The sequence below is a fragment of the Ailuropoda melanoleuca genome, chromosome 2 (assembly GCF_002007445.2).
Source record: "Ailuropoda melanoleuca isolate Jingjing chromosome 2, ASM200744v2, whole genome shotgun sequence".
NCBI lineage: Eukaryota > Metazoa > Chordata > Mammalia > Carnivora > Ursidae > Ailuropoda > Ailuropoda melanoleuca.
The window spans coordinates 1896642-1918711 of record NC_048219.1 but is presented as its reverse complement, the minus strand read 5'-3'; the positions used below and the strand labels follow the sequence as shown (position 1 = coordinate 1918711).

Sequence of the window (22070 nt, the reverse complement as noted above, 5' to 3'; positions counted from 1 at the left end):
CTGATAGCATCTTTCTTTTCTCTTATTTGCAAACCTACTTGAGCTGGTTGATTGGTGACCAGCAGGGCCCTTTGGCTGCAGGTCTGGAAAATAGAGCTGACTGGTGTGCCCCGAAGGATTTGAGTCAGAAGTGGAATGTCCTGGTCCGTTAAAACAGCCGTCTCCATGGAGACAGATCGAGGCACACATGTCTAAGTTAGGCATTCACTAAAGCAAGATTGAAAATGTGAAAATTTTGGTATTCAACACACACCTTATCTGGGGTTGTGGGAATTTACCTGCACAGAACACCTGCTCTCCCTAAAGAAACAGGCTTGTGTTAAGTACACAGGGATTTATCACCACCTGATGGCTGTGCCCTGATTAGAGTGTTCCAGTAGCCTACAGTTTGTGAAGCTCTCGTTAATTGTATAAACAGTGACATTTTGTAAACTTGGTGAATTTCCCAGGCGTCTTTGCCAGCAGGTCATGGAGGCGGGTGTCTCTCAGGGCCGAGCCCTATTTGACCATCTCATCTGGACACTCCTAGGTTCGCAGCCACAGAAACGTTATGGAGAAGCCCCAGAGGTTGACCTCCCTGGGGGGCTCCTGCCAGGAAGAAAGAGCAAATGGACAGGCGAGGGAGAGAGGCCGCTCGGGTTTGATGAGCAGACCATCCCCACGAGGTCCAGAGCAGCCGACCGTGGGGGGTGGGGGCCAGAGAATTATTGTCTCCGTTTCAGAGAAAGGCTCCAGAATGACTCGAGCTCCCAGAACTGGTTCACGGTGCGGACTCTGAGCCATGTCTTCTTGCTCCAAGCCTCGCTCGGGTCATCTTGCTGTCGGGCCGGCCGGGATGCGCCAGAGCCCACTGGGCTCAGCTCTGCCCAACCGCGTGGGTAGTTTGCAGTGGGTCATGGTGCAAATATGAACCCCCCTTTGCCATCCATAAAGTGGGAGCTGCCCTCCTCTGTCCTCTGAGGTCCTTGCTCCCCTGCAGCTGAGCTGCCCTTTGAAACTGGAGAGATGAGTGAGCCCGGATATCAGACACGCACAGTCACTGGTTAGCTATGGGACCCCAGGAAGATTGCCTTAGTTCATCCGCAGAGTCCGCGTCTGTTAGGTGGAGGGTTTTATGACTGCTCTCTCACTGAGGGCATCATAGGGATTGACCAGCAGGTTATAGAGTCATCTGATGTTATGGTTTTTATATTTTATATTATATTATTTTATTATTTTATATTTTATATTATTGATTGATCTTACCATCCAAAGGCCATGTGTAACGCGTCTCTCACTTTCTTTGTCTTCCGTTTTGCCCTTTTTCAAGGGAACAGAGAACAGAATTCGAAATCGTTCAAGCCCAGACCCACTCTTGGGAGGCCTTGAGAATGATGACAGTAGCTAATACCGATTGAGGAGTGGTTGTTACATACCAGATACCATTCCAAGGGACTGGCGCATAGAAGCACCTTTGCTGTATCACACAGTCTGTGTAGTCCTGGGAACACTGCATTCTAGAGAACCACAGGACGGAAATTAACTAAAAATAACAAGACATATGGGAAAAGCAGGACTTAGAGCGTTCCAGTTGCCTGCAGTTTATGAAGCTCTCGTTACTTGTATAAACGATTACAATTAGATTCAAAAGTTGGGCAACTTTAAGGACATGACGCTCAGCGAAATAAGCCATTCACAAAAAGACAAACGCTGTATGGTTCCATTTATATGAAGTAGCTAGAGCAGTCAGATTCACAGAGACAACAAGGAGAATAATGTTTCCTGGGGGCTCAGGGGAGGGAGCTGGAGGGATTATTGTTTAATAGGTGTAAGTTTCCGTTTTGCAAGATGGAATCTGGAGACAGATGGTGGTGATGGTTGCACAAGAGCGGGAACGTACTTGAGGCCACTGGACTGGGCACTTAAAAATGGTTAAGAGGGCACGTTGTCTGTGTGTGTGCCTTACCCCCAATTAAACCCAAAAGTTGTGCAAGTTTGTAATCAAAGCAATAATTGGAACCTGGAGAGAGAGCTCAGCGTGAGTGGAGGCTGCCCGGTGGGAAGTGGAAAGGCTGCTGTGGACACCGAGACTCTGCAGACGATGAGCCCTGGGCATTGGGGCCGCCATCAGCTGGGCCGAGAGCAAGCTAAGCTGTTCGAAGCTGCGAGTTACTCCAAGCCGGCCAGTGCCTCTTTGGGGGGCGAGCTCCGTGGCAGGCACTCATTTTAAATTATCTTAAAGTCGAGCTGACTAGGGGCGTCTGGGTAGCTCAGTCAGTTAAACATCCAACTTTCGATTTCAGCTCAGGTCAGGATCTCAGAGTCCCGCATCGGGCTTCACACTCAGTGCTGGGTCTGCTTAGGATTCTCTCTCTGCCTCTCTCTCTCTGCCCCTCCCCCCCAATTAATAAATAAATGAAATCTTTTTTTTTTTAAAGATTTTATTTATTTATTTNAGAGATAGAGACAGCCAGCGAGAGAGGGAACACAAGCAGGGGGAGTGGGAGAGGAAGAAGCAGGCTCATAGCGGAAGAGCCTGACGTGGGGCTCAATCCCATAACTCCGGGATCACGCCCTGAGCCAAAGGCAGACGCCCAACCGCTGTGCCACCCAGGCGCCCCTGAAATCTTATTTTTTAAAATGGAGCTGACCAGGAAAGGCTTTTCCTTTCTTTTTCTTTTTTTTTTTTTTTTTAAAGTTTTTTTTTTTTTTTTTTAACNTCCCAGTAGAGGAGCCTAATGTGGGGCTGGATCCCAGGACTCCAGGATCACGCCCTGAGCTGAAGGCAGACACTTAACGACTGAGCCACCTAGGTGCCCCAAGGCTTTTCCTTTCTTGCTGAAGGTTGTCCTTCTGAGCTTGCTTATTCAGATCCTACGCCTGAGAAAAATCCCCTGGAGACCAAAGTGTTGACACCTTACACAGCTGTCAGTGTGGAATTTACCAGTCCTGTAGACCAAATCGCATAGAAGCGAATTGGTATTACAGAAGCACATGCTGAGTAGAACAGACAGTATTAACCCTTTTAATCATGCCAAGCCTACGAGGCGAGTTCTATTACGATGAGGAGACCGCTTTTCAGATAAGACCCTGAGGCACAGAGAGGTTCATCCACTTACTCAAGGTTACACAGCTAGTAAGTAAGAGCACTGGAATATGAACCCAGGCAGTTTGGCTCCGATGCTCCGCGGTTTTCCATTATAGGCCTGTCTGGACTCAGTCTCTTCATCCATAAAGTGGAGATAATGGTACCAACCACCCAGGCCTGTCCTGAGGTCCAACTGAGAGAAGACATGGGAGTTGTTTGCAGTGGGGCCTGGCACGGGAGGGGCTGACGAACGGCAGCTGCTGCTGCTGTCCCCGTGTCCCCTGTGTTCCAGCCCAGCTCCGTTTCAAGGTGAAGTTGGTGTTTGGCTCCTTAGGTTCTGTCTGCAGCATCCCTGATGGAAGCCAGGAGCCTCAGTCCTCAGTGTGGTCTCTGCCCAGGGCTCCGTCGGCACCCAGCTCTTCGGAGGCACGATGAGAAGAGCGCCCGGAGCCCTGGGCACAGAGGAGCAGCAGCCCAGCTGGAATGACCCTGTCTCTTCCCTTCCAGGCCTTGGCGCCCGCCATCAACTGGCTGCCCTTTCTCAATACCATCTTCTACCCCGTGGAGATCAACGAGTCCGAGCCCATTGTGGTCTACGACAAGGAGTACCTGGGGCAGGTCTCCACCCTCATCAACATCACGGACAAGTGGTAAGGGACGGCCAGAGGCCTGGCACCCACCCCTCGTAGCCAGCCCGTGGGGTCCCCACTGCCCTGCTCTTCTTAGGCCAGATGGGCGGGGGCAGGAGGGACAGACTGACTCAGGAGAGTGGGCCCTGGGGAGAGGCAGCCGGTTCAGATCCCAGCCCTTCCACCCACCAGCTCTGTAACCTTGGGGAAGTTTCTCGCCCTTTCTTGGGTCCGGGCTCCCGTCATAAACTGGGGATGGAAATAGCACCTACCCTGTGCGGATGTGAGAACCGAATGAGGGAATGACACGGAATGGGGCTCCATGTTCGTTGATATTTGTAGGTAGTATTTATGATTTTTAAAATAATTTTAAATATTTGTTGTGGGGGTTTTCGAAAAGTACAGAAAAAATAGAAAAAAAATTATTATTTCCCGGACACTACTGTTGATTCTGTGGGGTGTGTATGTGTGTGTTTGTAAAGAAGAGAAAGTGGGGGGGGGGAGGCAGGGAGATGAATTTTCTAATACATGGTTCCTTTTTTCCCCATCCTTGTGACCACACGGGTAATCTGCTTTTCCCTTGACCTTCATCAAAACCATTTCCCCCATGTTATCCCGCACTCCCTGTGGACCTCATTCTGCGTGGCTGTGCACCCTTCCATCAAGTATTAAGTATGATTACTGACTCGCTCCTTCCCCTACTGCCACACATTTTGGTTGGTTCCAGTTCGAGGCTAGGTGTTCACTGTAAGGTGACTTCTTTGCAAAGGTGACAATAGCCACAGATGATTCTCTGTGCCCTGACTTCTTTGCAAAGGCGACAGTAGCCACAGATGATTATCTGTGTGCTGAGGGAAGGGGCAGTGAACTCTCTTTCATGGAGACCTTGGCGTGGTGGCCAGAGCTCCCTTTTCTGCCCCTCCTATTCTGAGGCCCCCTCTCCCATCTCTGGCCTTTTGGCTGGGACATCTCCTCCCTGCTCCAGCCCAGTAGCACACACCATCCAGGGGGAGTCTCCATGCCGCTGCTCCACAGCTCCCAGACAAAAGGCAGCTATGTGACAAGCACAAGTCACTGCACTAGGCATCAAGGGGTGTTCGAAGAGGACCCAGGCTCTGCCTTGAAGAGCTGACATTCCGTGTGCTTAGTAAGCAGTAACCTGCCAAACTGGGGTAGGTGATGGGGGGAAAAGAGCCTGCCATCCAAAGGCCAGGTTTTAGCGCCCCCTAAAGGTCAGTGGGGAGAAGTGCTGTGATGCTCCCAGCTCCGGGCCCTTTTTTTTTTTTTTTTTAAAGATTTTATTTATTTATTTGACAGAGAGAGAGACAGGCAGTGAGAGAGGGAACACAAGCAGGGAGAGTGGGAGAGGAAGAAGCAGGCTCCCATCGGAGAAGCCTGATGCGGGGCTCAATCCCAGGACTCTGGGATCACGCCCTGAGCCGAAGGCAGGCACTTAAGGACTGAGCCGCCCAGGCGCCCCGTAGCTCCGGGCCCTTCTGAGTGGTCTGATCTTCTCTTGCCCCAGCCTGCTAAACAACTACATGATCTGGAACCTGGTGCGGAAGACAAGCTCCTTCCTTGATCAGCGCTTTCAGGATGCCGACGAGAAGTTCATGGAAGTCATGTACGGGACCAAGAAGGTGAGCCTGTTACTGTGCATTCCCATTCACCTGCTGAGCACCTACGTGTGCCAGGCCCTGGGTTGGAGGCTCTTGAGACCTCCGTGTCCTCCAGAGCCTTGGAACTTGTGAGGGAGGTAGAGGGTAGGCAGAGAATGGAGAAGTCCTCTGAAGGCATCTACTCGGATGTCCCTGAGCACACAGGACTGGATCTAAGCTATTTGGGGGTGGACAGAAGCTTCCAGAAGGAGATGATTACACTGGGTCTTAATGGATAAAGAGGAGTCTTAGAGGGGCACCTGGCTGGCTCAGTCGGAAGAGCATGCGATCTCAAGGTCGTGAGTTTGAGCCCCAAGTTGTGTGTAGAGATTACTTAAATTTAAAAAAAACAAACAAACAACTTAAAAAAAGAGGAATCTTGGAGATTTAGCTTCTTTACAGCAAAAAGTGGCTTCTGTTCTCTCTGTTCCAACCCCTTCTCAATGATGTTGATAATGAACACTTTCCTGTAACTCATGTGGTCTTCATATCCCCGTGAGGTGGCTGTGATCATCATCCCCATTTTATACAGGGGACCCCCAGTAATATTGCCCCTTCCCCATAAACACAGAACACTTGGTGTGGCCCCTGGTCCATGGTAAGATGGCGCAAGTGTTCACTGCTGTTACCCTCCTAGGCCCCAGACCTGGTGGTCTGCACCCTCCTTCAGATGCCCCCATGATGACCCTGGCAGTCCATTCTTCCGGAGGTCCCAGGGCTCCAGGACCCTCCCTCCCTCCCTCAGGACCCCACCCCATATCAGAAACTCCCTGGCCACTTCCACTCTTTCTCCAAGGAGATGGCTGTCCCCCTCTCATTCCTGCAGCCAACAAACAGGACAGGGGTCCTGTGTGTGAACACGGAGACAAGAGAGGTGGAGTCTGTGCCCCAAGGGCCCATGTCCACTGCAAGAGGTCCTCATATGTGCTGATGGGACACACCAAGTCAGGGCCCCAGGGAGGTGCCCCAGCTACAGAGCAGTAGAGGCCGGGGAGCCAAGCCCACCCAGCATACCCTACCTCACCCAGGATGGCAGCTAGCCAGACCCCGGGGGACAGGCAGAGCTGGCTTTAGCTTGACCCTGCCCCCGTGGCCCTTCGCAGAGTCCAGTGGAGTGGCCAGAGCCAGATAAGGTCTGGCATAGAATGACAGGATGTGGGTTCCCGCCTCCGGTCCCAGAGTTCATCCTGGCAAGAGTTCTCCTTTTCTGTCCCATCCCCATGTACACCCACCTGTGGCAGGAAGGGGACTGAGGGAGAGGGTGGCTGGGAATAAGAGAGGCTTCTGAGGGCACCACGGGGCCTCAGCCATGACAGTCGCCTGGCCCTGTGGAGAAGGACCAGGGGAAGACCGGCTTTCCTGCTCCACCTGCACCTCCCTTGGGCCGACCTGGGTGAGCCCTGGGTTACAGATGTGACAAGGCACGGACTCTGTCCCCTGGAGCATGTGGCCTCCCAAGGGGACTTTATACAGGAGGCGTCTGACCAGGACCCAGGATGATAGTTACAGAGACACCTGTGTGTGGAGCGTGCACCTGCATCATTGTTTTCCCATCAGGGTGCAGAGGAGCAAACAAGCTGCTGGCAGTGAGGGCTGCCCAGGTCACCCAGCAAGGAGGCAACCAAGCTCATATTCAAACCCAGCTCTGGCTGACCGTGGCTTTTTGACACTTTCAGCCACTCACTAATGATGATGATGATGATGGTGATGATGATGATGATGGTGATAAAAGATATTATTACTAGATGTTTGCCTTTTATAACCATTATGTCACCAAGTTCCTATAACAGCTCTGTGTTAGGAGCTATTATCATCATCCCATTTTATAGATGAAGAAACTGAGGCTCTGTGAAGGGAAGGGACTTGTTCAAAGTCACACAGCTCGTCAGTGGGGAGTGTGTTCTCAATCCCAGCACTTGTGTGTCCACAGCGCACACGTGAGCCCTACCCCCACTCAGCCTCTGCTCTGCAGGAGCCAGAAGTTAAAATTGAGCTTCCTGATGGTTGCAGGGGGGCCGGGGCAGGGAGGGGGCATGGGGAGCTGTTTAATGGGTATGAAGGTTCACATTTGTAAGATGAAAGGTTCTGGAGATTGGTTGCACTGCAGTGTGAACATGCCTAACACCACTGACCCATACACTTCAAACAGTTAGAATGGTAACCTGCTGCATATTTTCCTATGGTACGTGGATAGATGGATAGACAGATAGACAGATAGATGGATTCCTATGATAGATAGATTCCTATGATAGATGGATTCCTATGATAGATGGATTCCTATGATAGATTTCTATGATAGATTCTTATGATAGATAGATAGATAGATAGATAGATAGATAGATAGATAGATTCCTATGGTAGATGGATTCCTATGATAGATTCCTATGATAGATAGATAGATAGATAGATAGATAGATAGATAGATAGATAGATAGAGTGAGCTTCTCTAGGGCAGGCTCAGAGGGCAGGGTGCTGCTCTAACCAGTGGGAGGCTAAGAGCTGGCAGGGAGGCTTGGCAGAAGCAAGGGCAATTGGGAGGCCCTAGAGGTGGGAGGCTATGGGCTAGGGTCCCTGTGTGCCCCATGCATGGTATAAGGAAACAGCACGAGGGGCGCCTGGGTAGCGTAGTCGTTAAGCGTCTGCCTTCGGCTCAGGGGGTGATCCCGGCGTTCTGGGATCGAGCCCCACATCAGGCTCCTCCGCTGGGAGCCTGCTTCTTCCTCTCCCACTCCCCCTACTTGTGTTCCCTCTCTCGCTGGCTGTCTCTCTGTCAAATAAATAAATAAAATCTTAAAAAAAAAAAAAAAGGAAACAGCACGGAACTTTGGGTCAGAAGATCTGTGTTTGCAATACTTCTAACCACACAGCCTTGGGCAAATCACTTCATTGGAGCAGAGGGCTCTGTCTTCCCAAATGTGAAAAGGAGTAACTAATCCCTGGCCTGCTGCTCAGGGTTTGTCTGGGATTACACAAAGGGATCCCCAAAATTTGTCCCAAAGGCTAATGCCCTCCATGCCACGTTCTTTACCTGCAGACAGGAGCACAGGGGGTACCCGCTTCATGGGGTTATTATGAAGATTAGATGGGTTAGGGCCTGCATCCAGTGAACACCCAGCAAGCATGAACTGCTGTTACTGCCACCATTGCCATTATTATGCACCAGGTGCTCCTGGGTGTTTCGATTGAGCCCCTCGAGGGCGAGGCCCAGGGCCAATTTGTCTCAAGGTTCAAAGCACCTAGCATAGTCCGGGTACAGAGGAACTCTCCAGAAGGCGCTGGGCATATGAATGAGTGAATGAATGAATGAATGAACGAACAAATGAACGAACGAATGTGTGGGCTTATGCAAAAGGTCTCCTGAGATGGCAGTAAGACTCAGTTCCTGACTCAGCCATCAGGGCCTGGGGCCTCCATGGAGCCTGTGCGTTGGAGGTCACCCGGTCCTGACCTCGTTCATGGGCAGCCTGAGCCAGATATGGGCGGGTTGTGGGGAGGGGAGGGTGTCTAAACGGATACCTGGGTGGGAAAGCTTAAAAGAACTTGGGCCACTAAACTCAGGGAAGGCTGAGATGCCCCTTACTTCCTTCCCTTCTTCTTTCATGGAAGAAATTTCTTCAGCTAAGGTGTAATTTACATGCCGTAAAACGTGCAGTATATGCTAAGTACACAGTTCAGGGGACAAAGGAAACCGCCCACAAAACCAGAGCCCCACTCAGGATAGAGACACCCCTGTCGCCCGTTCATCCAGCGTCCTAGCAGCAGAAGGTTTGCTGAAGCCCCTTTCCCGACGGTCCCCAGGGTGGGTGTGGCAGGGCGTGGGCGGGTCGCACATCACACGCACTTGTGCCTCTGGCTTCTCAGCTAATGGCTGTGAAATTCAACCATGTTGTGTCTATCAGTAGTTCACGCCTTCCCGTTGCCAAGTAACGCGCTGTTGTGTAAAAATACCACATTTTGTTTATCCAGCCGCCTGTTGATGGGCATTTGGTTGTTTTCAGTTGGAAAACTGTTGCGAAGAGGCTGCCCTGAGCCTCGTGGTTTTTACCACCTGTTCTTCAGGGCCAGGAGGCCCCACGAGGGATTTAGGGATTTCTGGGAGCAGGGCCAGCCCTGGTGGTCACGGAGGGCTGCCAGGGCAGGGGGGCCAGTGGGGCCAGAACCCGCGTGGGTGCACTTCCCAGAGCCCAGCTCCATGAGGCTGCAGCCCGCGGGGCACCTGCTTCCAGTCCGCAGAGGTGTCCGGCGGGCTTGTGAGCAAGACCGCAGGCGACCACGCCATCCACGCCCTGTCTCATAGCCGTGCCAGCCCTTCCTCTAGGAGGCTTTCCATGGGGTTGGGTCCTGGCCTTCTGGGAAGGTTTTGCTGTTGCTCGAGGGCACACAAGGTAACTTCTCAAGTCTTTGCCGCCAAGATTCTCTGCCTCCCCCAGGGGGTAGGGCAAGGTAGGGGTGGGGGCATGGGGTGTGCGGTCAGGCATGTCAGAGCCCCGTTGCTGTCACACACCCCGTTCGCCAGCAGAGCCTGGACCAGCGACTTCCCCTTGTTCAGTGTCTGTCTCTGTCCTCGTCTGGCAAGGCCCACAGCCCTGCCTTCCAGGTTCACTTTGATGGCTCGGGGAGATACCATTCGTGACGTGCGGCACGAGAGCCTGGCGTTCAGGAAATAGTAGATGGTGATGATGAGCGATATTCCGTGGCCTCTTGGGCCAGTGCCTAAAATAACTTCCACTGCGTCAGAAAAGTCTCCCTGAAGTTCTGGAAGGAAGTACGGGCCCCAGCTGTTGCTGCTTCCTCCCAGACCAACAGGGGTCGGGAAGAAGGACGGAGCCCAGTAGCCCCTCTCCCTTGTGTTTCCAGACCTGTCTTCCTCGATGGAAGTTCTGCGTGAGCGACACAGAAAACAACTTGGGCTTCGCCCTGGGCCCCATGTTTGTCAAAGCGACCTTTGCCGAGGACAGCAAGAGCATAGTGAGTACCTCCCCCTGCACACGGGCTGTGACGGCGCACCTGCACTAGCCCCTCATGCGCTTGGCAGCCCACGCTCCGGTCTGCTCTTGACCTTTCCTGCTCCAGGCCTGGCTCCAGCCTGCACTCAAACGTCCTGCTTTCTAAAGCCCTGAGTGCCCTGAAAGCTACTATCATTGAGTGCCGGGTACTTGAGCCACATTATCATGAACACTGCGAGGCCATTCCAGCCACCTCCACCCCCACCCCCAGGGGGAACGAAGGGCCCAGTGACATCCTGTTGGCAGAGCAGCTCTGGCCTAACGGGTGACATCTTTCTTACCCCATGGGGTAACCCCATGTTCTGGATGGGCAGAGGAACATCTTGGCGAGGTGCATGAAGACAGCCGGGCCCCAGTTCAGATCCTGGGTCCATCAGCTTCTGGCTGGGTGATTTGGGACAGTGTTCTCCCTTCACTGGTGACTTGGAAGCGGGGCTGTCCATCGTAGCAAGACAGGAAATGAAATGCCACACACAGGGACGCCTGGGTGGCTCAGCTGGTTAAGCGTCCGCTTTCGGCTCAGGTCATGGTCCCAGGGTCCTGGGATTGAGCCCCGCATCGGGCTCCCTGCTCGGCGGAAAGCCTGCTTCTCCCTCTCCCTCTGCCACTCCCCCTGCTTGTGCTCTCTCTCTCTCTCTCTGTCAAATAAATAAATAAAATCTTAAAGAAAGAAAGAAATGCTACACACAGAATGCCTGGCAGAAAACAAGGGCTCGGTAAATAGTAGCTATTATATTTTTGCTACAGTTTTTATTACTAATTTTAATTACATAGATATTATCTGCACTCAAACATTAGCAGAGACTTGCTTTCCTTATGCGACTCTCCTGTGAGTGGCTGGTACAGAATCTTTGTCTAGTTGTCAGCCGTCAGCCCCTCTACTCTTTCTGCTGTGTGACTTCCTTCTTCTGCTCTAGATTCTTTGGGCTCTGAGTCTGCCTCTGACGTTATTGCCCTCGACAACAGCTGTTCATCTCCAGCCTGAAACTGCTTGTCAGAACTTGGGTTCTCTATGGGGCGCCTGGGTGGCACAGTCGTTAAGCATCTGCCTTTGGCTCAGGGCCTGATCCCAGTGCTTTGGGATCGAGCCCCGAGTCAGGCTCCTCCGCTGGGAGCCTGCTTCTTCCTCTCCCACTCCCCCTGCTTGTGTTCCCTCTCTCACTGGCTGTCTCTCTGTCAAATAAATAAATAAAATCTTTAAAAAAAAAAAAAAAGAACTTGGGTTCTCTAGATTTTAAAACCCATTCCATCAAAAAGGGATCCTGTGGTCCAGTAAGTCTAAGAAAGGCTATGAATTTTACACTCTCCAAAAGAATCGAAGTTCATGTTACACACTAAAGGCTCTGAAAAGTCCTGCAGAAGAGAGACTTTTCCAACTTTCCCAAAGCTTGTCCTGAGCGTCTGTGGTGTTGATGCTCTGTTTATGGAAGTCCAGTCTTGTCTTGCAGGACTTAAGCGTTCTGGGCACTGAGGAGCCTGAGGCTTTGAGCTGATTCCTGAGTTTAAACTCTGGCCTCCTTCTGCATGGGGTGCCCACCCAGTGCCCAGACCTCACTGGTCAGCTTCTGTCTCCTCAGGCCAGCGAGATAATCCTAGAGATCAAGAAGGCGTTTGAGGAAAGCCTGAGCACCCTGAAGTGGATGGATGAAGACACTCGGAGATCAGCCAAGGAAAAGGTGAGGTTGGCCCAGTGCCAGAAGTGGTGGCCGAGGCTTCCCGCCCAGAGGGCAGCAGCCACAGATGGAGGGGGGTGCACGAAGGGAGACCAGTCCCATCTGGTGAGCAGAGCAGGAATGCTGTCCTGCCTTTGGGGGTGAACATTCCTGCAGGATGGAGGGACAGCCTTGAACACACGATTACATTAATGACTATATGAAATAAACCGTGTTGAGCGTATGAGGGAAAAATGCAGGGAGGTGTGACGTGTCTAACAGAGAAAGAAGGATTTGATATAGTCCAGAGGGTGGCGGCCAGTAAAGGCTTCTGTCAGGGGAAGCAGAGACCCAAAGGGTAAGTAGAAGTCAGGCAAGAGAGGGATCTTTCCAGAAAGCGATGAGGAAGCCCTGAGGGGAAGGACCTGCCCCTTTCCTTTTGGCCCAGAACCTGAGTGCACCCAGGCCTGCTGGGCACTCAGTGTCCTCCATATCTCTCCCGTCCAGGCCGACGCGATCTACAACATGATAGGCTACCCCAACTTTATCATGGACCCCAAGGAGCTCGACAAAGTGTTCAATGACGTGAGTGGCTCCCACCCTGCCCCCTTACATTCCCAATTGTCCCTGGAGGTCCCCGCGTGGGGAAGGGCAGAGGCAGGCTGGGTCCACGTGGGATGCGAGAGGTACCTTGTCTGTCAAGGCGTCTCAAGATGCGGCAGTGTGGGGTGTGGGGGTGGATCGGGCACGAGGGAGCTGTTCTGTGCCCCTTCTCTCCTGGGCCCACTGGAGGCCCCTGCCTCCCTGCAGCCACTGTCAGCACCCAGCAGTTAGGACCAAACGATGCCATGGGCCCTGCCGGATGCTCCATGTGATTGGGGTGAGGGGAATCATGGAGGTGAGCAGACCCTAGGAGGGACAGACCGAATTGAGGCCCCTAAAACAGGAGGAGGTGGAGAAGTGGAGCCCTTCATACCACCTCTTCCTTCCCGGCCCCCCAGATTGCCTCCTCTCCCCAGGGTCTTCCCCCACCTTCCCAGAGAAACCTGGACCTCATTTGGACCTCCAAATGCTGATGGGAAAAAGGAAGTGTGAATCCCAAATGCACCTTTAAGTTTAGTTGAGGCAACAAGGGTACTTGATATATTCCTGGTCTTAGAACTTTGGCAGGTCATCCCCATAAATGGATTGTGCTTCTCTCCTGAAAGATGGTTTTATATCTTCTTGTGATTGGAATTTGTGAAATTCAGGCATTTTTGCAATTATAATAACCTCTCCTCATGGTTCTATTTAAAACCTAAGAATATTAAAATTACTTCCGAGAATATGGGACTGACTCATCCCACTGCCTTTTTTCTTGAGAATAATTTAAGATGCTCCGGGGTGTCATGACATAAGACCTGGGGAGACTCCTGGGAATAGCCCAGGCACAGCCCACAGGATCAGAGTCCTGTCCCCAAGGGCCCAGCGTTTTACCAGAGCCCTGACGAGAAGCCAGAAAGCTCTGGAGCGGATCTGCGGGAGAACCTTGCCCCTGAAAAGAGCCGAAAGGCTGGGCAGTGTGCTGAGGAAAGTGTGCAGTGATGCCTGTCCCCTGACATTTCAGAGATAGACCCCAGCTTGATTTGTGTGCTCTCCAGTGTGGTAGCTACTAGCCACTACTATTTAATTAATTAACATCTAAATTAATTAAAATGTAATTAAATGTACAAGTCACACTAGCCACATTTGAAATGCTCAGTAGCCACATGAGGCTGGTGTCTACCCTACTGGATAACGCAGGCCTAGCTCACGTCCATCATTGCAGAAAGTTCTGTTGGACAGCGCTGGAGAGATTGGCTGATTTCCAGAGAAGCTCTCAGTATGTCCTCGAACGGGAGAGGGTGCCAGGCCCCTGCAAGGTCAGGGCCAAAGCAAGAACCCAAGCCTGTAGTCCCGAGCCCTCCATTCCTGTGGACCAGCCCCTTAACCTCGTGGGGTCTCAGCTTCCTCAGTTTTAGAAGAAGGAGTCTGCGTTTGAGGAGGTGAGGGGCCTCCCAGCCTGGGCGCGTTCCATCTCCTCACTCTGTTCCTCTCGTCCAGTACACTGCGGTCCCGGACCTCTACTTTGAGAACGCCATGCGGTTTTTCAACTTCTCCTGGAGGGTCACTGCCGACCAGCTCAGGAAAGCTCCCAACAGAGACCAGTGAGTCCCGGGGCCTTGCTGGGAGGGTGCTGGCTTCCCGAACACAGGGGTGCCCCGAGCTGAGCATGCCTTTGTCTCACACGCACCGATGCCAGACGTAACTGTCACAAGCACCGTCGGAGGAGTGGGGACCATTGTTTTCCCACTCTTCAGAGAGAGAAACTGAGGACCGAGGAAGTGTGCCCAGCCAGGAGCTGGGACCGGCCCGGGTCTCTGTGCCCCAGCGCCCAGCTAGTCGGCAGAGTAGCCTTGGCCTCACGGCCCTGGCTCCGCAGCTCCAGCATTGGGAGCCTCAGCCTCCTTATCTGCAAATAAGATGGGAGGAGCTGTGTGACGTCACGTGTGACCAGGAGCGTCCGGCACAGAGGAGGCTCAGCTAGCGAAAATTCCGAATGGGCCCCCAACAGCTGTGGTTCCCAAACCTTACTGCACAGCAGGACCCTCTGGGGAGGGTTTGTTGTTGTTGTTTTTGTTGTTAACCCCCCTCCATCTGTGGCTGCTGCCCTCTGGGCGGGAAGCCTCGGCCACCACTTCTGGCACTGGGCCAACCTCACCTTTTCCTTGGCTGATCTCTGAGTGTCTTCATCCATCCACTTCAGGGTGCTTAGGCTTTCCTCAAACGCCTTCTTGATCTCTAGGATTATCTCGCTGGCCTGAGGAGACAGAAGCTGACCAGTGAGGTCTGGGCACTGGGTGGGCAGTTAACAACAACTGTTGTTGTTAAGATTTATTTATTTATTTGAGAGAGGGGATGAGCGGGAGGACCAGAGGGAGAGGGAGAGAATCTCAAGCGGATCTGCACTGAGCATGGAGCCCGAGATGGGACTGGATCGCACCACCCTGAGATCATGACCGAAGCCAAAACCAAAACTTGAAGGCTCAACCCATTAGGTCACCCAGGAGCCCCCCTGGGGGAAGTTTTTTAAAATACAGCTTCTTCCTGGACCTCAAACCTTCTTAAAATAATCTGGAGTGAGCCCTGGTTTCTGTCATTTTTTGAGCAGTCTCCTCGGAAAACTCATATGTTGTCGTCCCAGCTCTAGCTCTCAAAATAAGCTCTTTCCGCTACTAAAACATTTTGCAGAATAAATCTTACCAAAGGTGGAAGCAAGAATTCTCTTTTCTTCTGGCGCCCCCTCGTGGCCAATGAGAGTTTGAACATCTCTGTTTCCTCAAGATTTTTTTTTTTAAGATTTTTTTTTTTTAATTTATTTATTGACAGAGATAGAGACAGCCAGCGAGAGAGGGAACACAAGCAGGGGGAGTGGGAGAGGAAGAAGCAGGCTCATAGCAGAGGAGCCTGATGTGGGGCTCGATCCCACAACGCCGGGATCACGCCCTGAGCCGAAGGCAGACGTTTAACGGCTGTGCCACCCAGGCGCCCCTCCTCTTAAGATTTCTATCTCCTACAGAGGAACTCCCTCCCCTAAATGCGCTGGAAGGCGGTTTTTTATTTCCAGAATATGGCACAGGTACTGCCACAAGGTTTCGAATTTATCTGAAGTCTTTCGATTTAGCTTAAAATTTTTCATTTAGGGGCGCCTGGGTGGCTCAGTCTGTTGAGCCTCTACCTTTGGCTCAGGTCATGATCCAAGGGTCCTGGGATCAAGCCCTGCATCAGGCTCCCTGCTCGGTGGGGAGCCTGCCTCTCCCCCTCCCCCCCCCGCCCCCACTCGTGCTCTCTCTCGCTATCTCTTTCAAATAAATAAATAAAATCTTTAAAAAAAATTTTTTTTCATTTAAATTCTGCCTCCTGAGGGTGCCCGTGTGGCTCAGTCTGTTAGGTGTCTGCCTTTGGTTCAGGTCATGATCTTGGGATCCTGGGATTGAGCCCCAGGTCATCTCAGGGTCCTGGGATGGAGGGCCACAGCAGGCTCCCTGCTCAGCGGGGAGTCTGCTTCTCTCTCACCCTCTGCCCCTCCCCTGCTCATGTTCTCTCTCTCTCGAATAAATAGATACAAATCTTTAAAAAAATAAATAAATTCTGCCTCCTGCCCATTAATGTAGCCATGATTATTTGAATATAAATATGATATTTTCAATTTCTATCTTTCCATGGCTTCAGGTACCCCTCAACACCTCTTCGAGGCTCAGCTGGAGGAGACAGAGTGACTGTCTAACCTCTTGGAGAAAAAGTCCTTTCTGTCTCACTCCACTCATCACTGGCCTTCCCCTCCACACCAGAAAAATTATAAAGTGGACAAATGTTTCTACCATCAGGGTCCCTTCTATACTCTTTTTTTTTTAACTTTTATTTAAGTAATCTCTGCATCTAACATGGGGCTTGAACTCACAACCCCATGAGTCTCCTGCTCTTCCAATGACCAGCCAGGCACCCCCTTCTACACTCTTGAAAAATTATTGGATCCCAAAGAGTCTCTTTGTGTATGGAGATTATATCAATTTAATGTAAATTTTATGAAAAATAACTATTTTTTTAAAAAGTTTAGTGAGAAAAAAATTATTACTTTACTTTCTGCCTATTTCTTTAATATCTGGCTTGATAGAAGACGGCCGGATTCTCATATCTGCTTCTGTGTTCAATCTATTGCAATATATTGTTATGAAATGTATAAAGAAAGTCTAGGGGCTCCTGGGTGGCTCAGCCAGTTAAGCATCTGACTTTCGATTTCGGTTCAGGTCATGATCTCAGGGTTATGAGATCGAGCCCTTTATCAGCCTCCACACTAGGTGTGGAACCTGGTTAAGATTCTCTCTCGGGGGTGCCTGGGTGGCTCATTTGGTTAAGCGTCCAACTCTTGATTTTGGTTCAGGTCATGATCTCAGGGTGGAGGGATTGAGCCCCCTGTTTGGCACCTTGCTCAGCGAGGGGTCAGCTTGAGATTCTCTCTCTGCCCCTCCCCCATGCATGTGCACTCGAGCTCTCTCTCAGATAATAAATCTTTAAAAAAAAAAAAAGATTCTCTCCCTTTCCCTCTGCCCTGCCCCCCCCCAAAGAAAATCTAGTCTCATGCAGATACGAAGTTGGGAAAGGGAGGCCTGCTTTAGTAGACTTTTCTGTTACTTCTGCACATTCTTCATTGATTACACCAAAACTCAGCAAGTAATAATTTCTTAAAGGTTAGTTGTACTGTGGAACCTGAACCCATAGCCATGAAACTTTCACACTCTGTTCCACTAAAGTCTGTCTGTCTGTCTTGCACTTTGAATGGATCTTTTACCCAGCCATGATTTGTAACATCATGCATGGGTCATTTGGGCCAAGGCTTGCTGACTTTTATATACCTCTAAATAGTGACATTTTCCTTATACCTTATCCAGAAAAGTCCACCTTTGTTCATATCACTGTTGACCTCCTGAGAGAAGTTTTTTTTTTTTAATGTTTTTTTATTATATTATGTTAGTCACCATAGAGTACATCCCTGGTTTCTGATGTAAAGTTCGATGATTCATTAGTTGCGTATAACACCCAGTGCACCATGCAATACGTGCCCTCCTTACTACCCATCACCAGTCTATCCCATTCCCCCACCCTCTATCCCATTCCCCCACCCAAGAGAGAAGTTTTTAGCAACTGATGAATTATTGAACTCTACATTTGAAACAAATGATGTACTATATGCTGGCTAATTGAATTTAAATTAAAAAAATTTTTTCATTGTCGGGAAGCTGTCAAGTTTATGGTAACTGATACAAGTTCTTATAATTAATTTTACTAATTAATTAATTTTTCCTTGAAACTTCAAAGTTTTTTTGAATTTTTTAAAGATTTTATTTATATATTTGAGAGAGACAGAGAGGGCACAAGCAGGGGGAAGGGCAGAGGGAAAGGGAGAAGCAGACTCCCCGCCGAGCAGGGAGCCCAAAGTGGAGACTTGATCTCAAGACCCTGAGATCACGACCTGAGCCAAAGTCAGACACTTAAAACTGACTGAGTCACCCAGGCACCCCTGATTTTTTAATTTCTTTAAAAAATTATTTATTCTTATTTTTTTAAGTAAGGTCTACGCCCAGTGTGGGGCTTAAACTCACAACCCCAAGGTCAAGACTCCCATGTTCTACCAATCGAACCAGCCAGGTGCCCCCCAAATTTTTTTTAAACCTTGAATTTTTATCACTGGCAACAAATGATGTCAATTGTTTCCCTCGAGGTGATAAGCTCACTTCATTTTCAAGAAGATGTCTGCAGGATACCCAAGTCTGAAATGCCAGTTTGCTCATCATCCTCACAGGTGCAAACAGGGTCCCATGAGAAAAGCTCAGGTGCTTATGTGGACTTCCCATCCGGCCACACCGAATATCAAGACACTTCTACTCAAGGGTCTAGATTTAATGAAATTAGGTAATCGTGGGGTGCCTGGCTGGCTCAGTCAGTAGAGCACACAAGACTCTTGATCTCGGGGTCGTGAGTTCGAGCCCCACGTTGGGTGTGGAGATTACTTAAATAAATAAAACTTTAAAAAACATGAAGTATTTGTGCTGCTTCATCAGCGGGGTTCCTCAGTGAGATGGATTTGTTTATCCTGGTGAGGAAGGCGGGGAGCCCAGAAACAACGGGGGCCGCCAGCTTGACTCACACGTGGGCTCCGGCAACTCCACCACCATGGCTTTTCTACCATCAGGGCAGACGTCACCACGGCGGAAAAGACAAATCACGTCTCAGTATTATTACGGAAGATGGTTTTGGCCTCGAAGACCCCCTAAAAGGGGCTTGAGGACCCTCCTGGTGTCCACAGACCACACTTTGAGAACTGCTCGGTGGCAGTGGCCTCTCATTACGTAGTGGTCTGTCTGGCTCTTCCTAAGAGCCTCGCTGTTCCGTTGTGTGGTGCGACATGGGCCTTAGCTGATCCCTTTCTTTGCAGACCCGTGGGTGTTTTCTGGTTTTCCCCTCAGAAACTGTGCTGCTAAAGCTGTCCTTGTCCTTGTGTGTCCTTGGCGCTGGGTTCAGGCCCTCGACACCAGCCAGGTGGGCTGGCCCCACGTGCCTCCCCACAGCCAGGCCTGAGCTTCCACGTGTGTTTGCGTGCAGGTGGAGCATGACCCCACCCATGGTGAATGCCTACTACTCGCCCACCAAGAACGAGATCGTGTTTCCCGCCGGGATCCTGCAGGCGCCGTTCTACACCCGCTCCTCACCCAAGTATGATGCTTGTGCTGCTGACATCCCAACCCCCCCCCCCGCCGCCGCCCCTCCGTGGACACCCAGCCCGGCCCTGGGGCCCACAGCCGACCACACGAGCCGCCAATCTGCCTGAGGGCTTTTTGTCCCACTGGCCCAGGGAGCTCGGGACTGTCAGAAACGTTGCAGAGAGAACAACGTCCTCACTCCCTGCTCTTCCCTCCGGGGGTCCAGAAGGGGTCCAGAAGCCCCTGCATGGTGGGAGCCTGGGGGCATGTGGTGAAGTTGGGTGCCCTATCTAGGGGAACGCCCCTCTAGCTGTGTTGTAGAGCAGTCACAGCTGGGCCGGGTGGAAAGTGTGAGAGCAGGGTCTCAGAAAGGCCCTGGGTTTGTTTGGTTTTTTTTTATGTTATTTTTTTATTTTTTTTTAAAGATTTTTATTTATTTATTCGACAGAGATAGAGACAGCCAGCGAGAGAGGGAACACAAGCAGGGGGAGTGGGAGAGGAAGAAGCAGGCTCATAGCAGAGGAGCCTGATGTGGGGCTCGACCCATAATGCCAGGATCACGCCCTGAGCCGAAGGCAGACGCTTAACCGCTGTGCCACCCAGGCGCCCCAAAGGCCCTGGGTTTGAGTCCCAGGACTGCTCTTTGCTGACTGCGTGGCCCTTGGGCAAAGTGATTGAACCGTTCCCAGTCTCGGTTTGCTTATCCAAACAGTTGGTCACTAATGCCAAAGAGGACAGTGCAGTTTGGTGGGGCATGTAGCACAATGCTTGGCATCCAGGGGATACAGGCCGATCACAGGCCATTTGTCCAGCCTCTGACTAGCCTCAGATGTTTGGCTGGAGGCTCAGGTTGTGGCCACATCGCCACAGAGCCCACGGGACCCTGCTGTGCCTCCAGACCCAGGAAGCGATGTCCCCTTATGGCATCACCCTCACCTTTGTGTCCTCCCCTCCCCTCCCCCCCAGGGCCTTAAACTTCGGTGGCATTGGTGTTGTTGTGGGCCACGAGCTGACTCATGCTTTTGATGATCAAGGTACGGCTTCCTGGGGTCCCCTTCAGATGGGGCACATCGGCTCCTGGCTGCACTGCTTCTGCTTTGCTCTCGTCACTTCCAAAGGTCTGGAGACAGAGGGGTCTGGCTTCAATCCTGGCCGTGCCCCTGCCCGTTAAAGGGCTTGAATAAGTCCTGTCCTTTCTCCAGGCCTCCTCATCCTTGTCTGTAAAATGGGCATGATGACTGCAGCCTGGTGTGGGGATTGCAGGGACCGTGTCAGACACAGGGGGCTCCCGGAAGGTGTCCCGTCCTCAGGAGGGGATGTTAGTAGTCAGCAGGGAGCTCACATTTCTCCAGCACTCCAGAGACTTCTCTGGGCCCACTGCCATCAGAGGAGTTGAGGTCATTTGCCTCCTCACCAGAACAACCAGAATCCTCATTCACTCCTGCCTTGGGGACCTTAGAGGCCGGGGCCTGTCCTGTGATCCCAGTGCTGCTGACTCCATTTCCCCCTTCTGGGGCTCAGCGTCCAAGGCCCTCAGCCAGCCTTGACAAGGAATCCAGCTCCACTGTCACTGCAAACATGCTGACCCTTTGCCCGCATCATGTTCCTCCATCCTCTCTCCCCCACCCCCACCCAGCTGCCCAGCTCACTGTCCCAGCTCCTCAGGCGCCCGGGCTGCTATCATCTCCCAGGTGCTGCTGGATGGGGGGCGGGGGGATCCCCGGGGGGATGGGCGGGTGGACCCACTTCTCCCCAGGCAGAGAGGCACAGTGAGCTCTGCCTCCTCCCCCCCCCTTGACCTGACGCTTCCCTCGGAACCCACAGGCCGAGAGTATGACAAGGACGGGAACCTTCGGCCCTGGTGGAAGAACTCGTCCGTGGAGGCCTTCAAGCAGCAGACGGAGTGCATGGTGGAGCAGTACGGCAACTACAGCGTGAACGGGGAGCCCGTGAACGGCCGGCACACGCTGGGGGAGAACATCGCCGACAACGGGGGGCTCAAGGCAGCCTATCGGGTAAGAGCTCACTGCCCACACACACCCCGGCCCCGGCTCTGGGCCTGTGCCGGGTATCCTCAGGAAAGGGTCTCTACCGGCAAGCTGGGGCCAGCTGCAGCCGCCGCATGACCTTCTGTTTGCTCCTCTGTGAAACGGGGGTAGCGGGGCCGACTGAGAGGTCTGTGGCAGTCTCTCGCCCAGGGCCTGGTGCACAGATGGCCTTCCAGACTTGAGTCCGCCCGACTGACAGATCCAGGCAAGGGCTTAGGCTGGAGCCACCTGACGACCTGCTGGTTCCTACCTTGGCAGGGATAGGCATCACTGATTCAGGCAGCCGTGGGCCCGGGAGGGGAGGGGAGGGGAGGGACACCGGTCATGGAGCCAGTTCCGAGTTCCAGCCCTGGTTCTGGGAAAAGTCACTTAGCCCACTTGAGCTGCAGTGTTCTTGGCTGTGAACACCCACGCCCGGCATCACTGGGCTGTCCGAAGGATGACAGACAACTTGGGCGCAGGACCTGGTCCAGGGTGACACTCAAAGGTTAGCTGAGTTGGAAGGGAGAGAGAATGCAGGCCACGAGAGGAGAATGAGGTGCCTATCAGAGCAAGACAGAGCCGTCTCCTGACCGTGACAGTCAGAGCAGAAGTACCGTGAGGGGCCATTTATTGAGGCCTTTTTACATGCCAGGCTCTGCTCAGTACCCCACAACTTTACCATTAGCTGTTACAACCCCCATTTGGCAGGTGAGGAAACTGAGGCCAGAAACACCAGGTAACCTGCCTGAAG

The 22070-nt window shown here is 52.0% G+C and overlaps 1 protein-coding gene across 4 annotated transcripts in view; it reads left to right on the top strand.

Moving 5' to 3' along the window:
* Window positions 1-22070, top strand: part of ECE1 (endothelin converting enzyme 1) — a 113570-nt gene that overhangs the window by 85383 nt on the left and 6117 nt on the right. For all 4 annotated transcript variants that reach the window (XM_034645873.1, XM_034645886.1, XM_034645897.1 and 1 more), the window contains 9 exons: window positions 3575-3717; window positions 5222-5336; window positions 10212-10322; window positions 11938-12036; window positions 12520-12597; window positions 14095-14198; window positions 19192-19302; window positions 20256-20323; window positions 21114-21304. In XM_034645873.1, coding sequence (XP_034501764.1) covers window positions 3575-3717; window positions 5222-5336; window positions 10212-10322; window positions 11938-12036; window positions 12520-12597; window positions 14095-14198; window positions 19192-19302; window positions 20256-20323; window positions 21114-21304 — 1020 coding nt within the window. The remainder of the gene's footprint in view (window positions 1-3574; window positions 3718-5221; window positions 5337-10211; window positions 10323-11937; window positions 12037-12519; window positions 12598-14094; window positions 14199-19191; window positions 19303-20255; window positions 20324-21113; window positions 21305-22070) is intronic.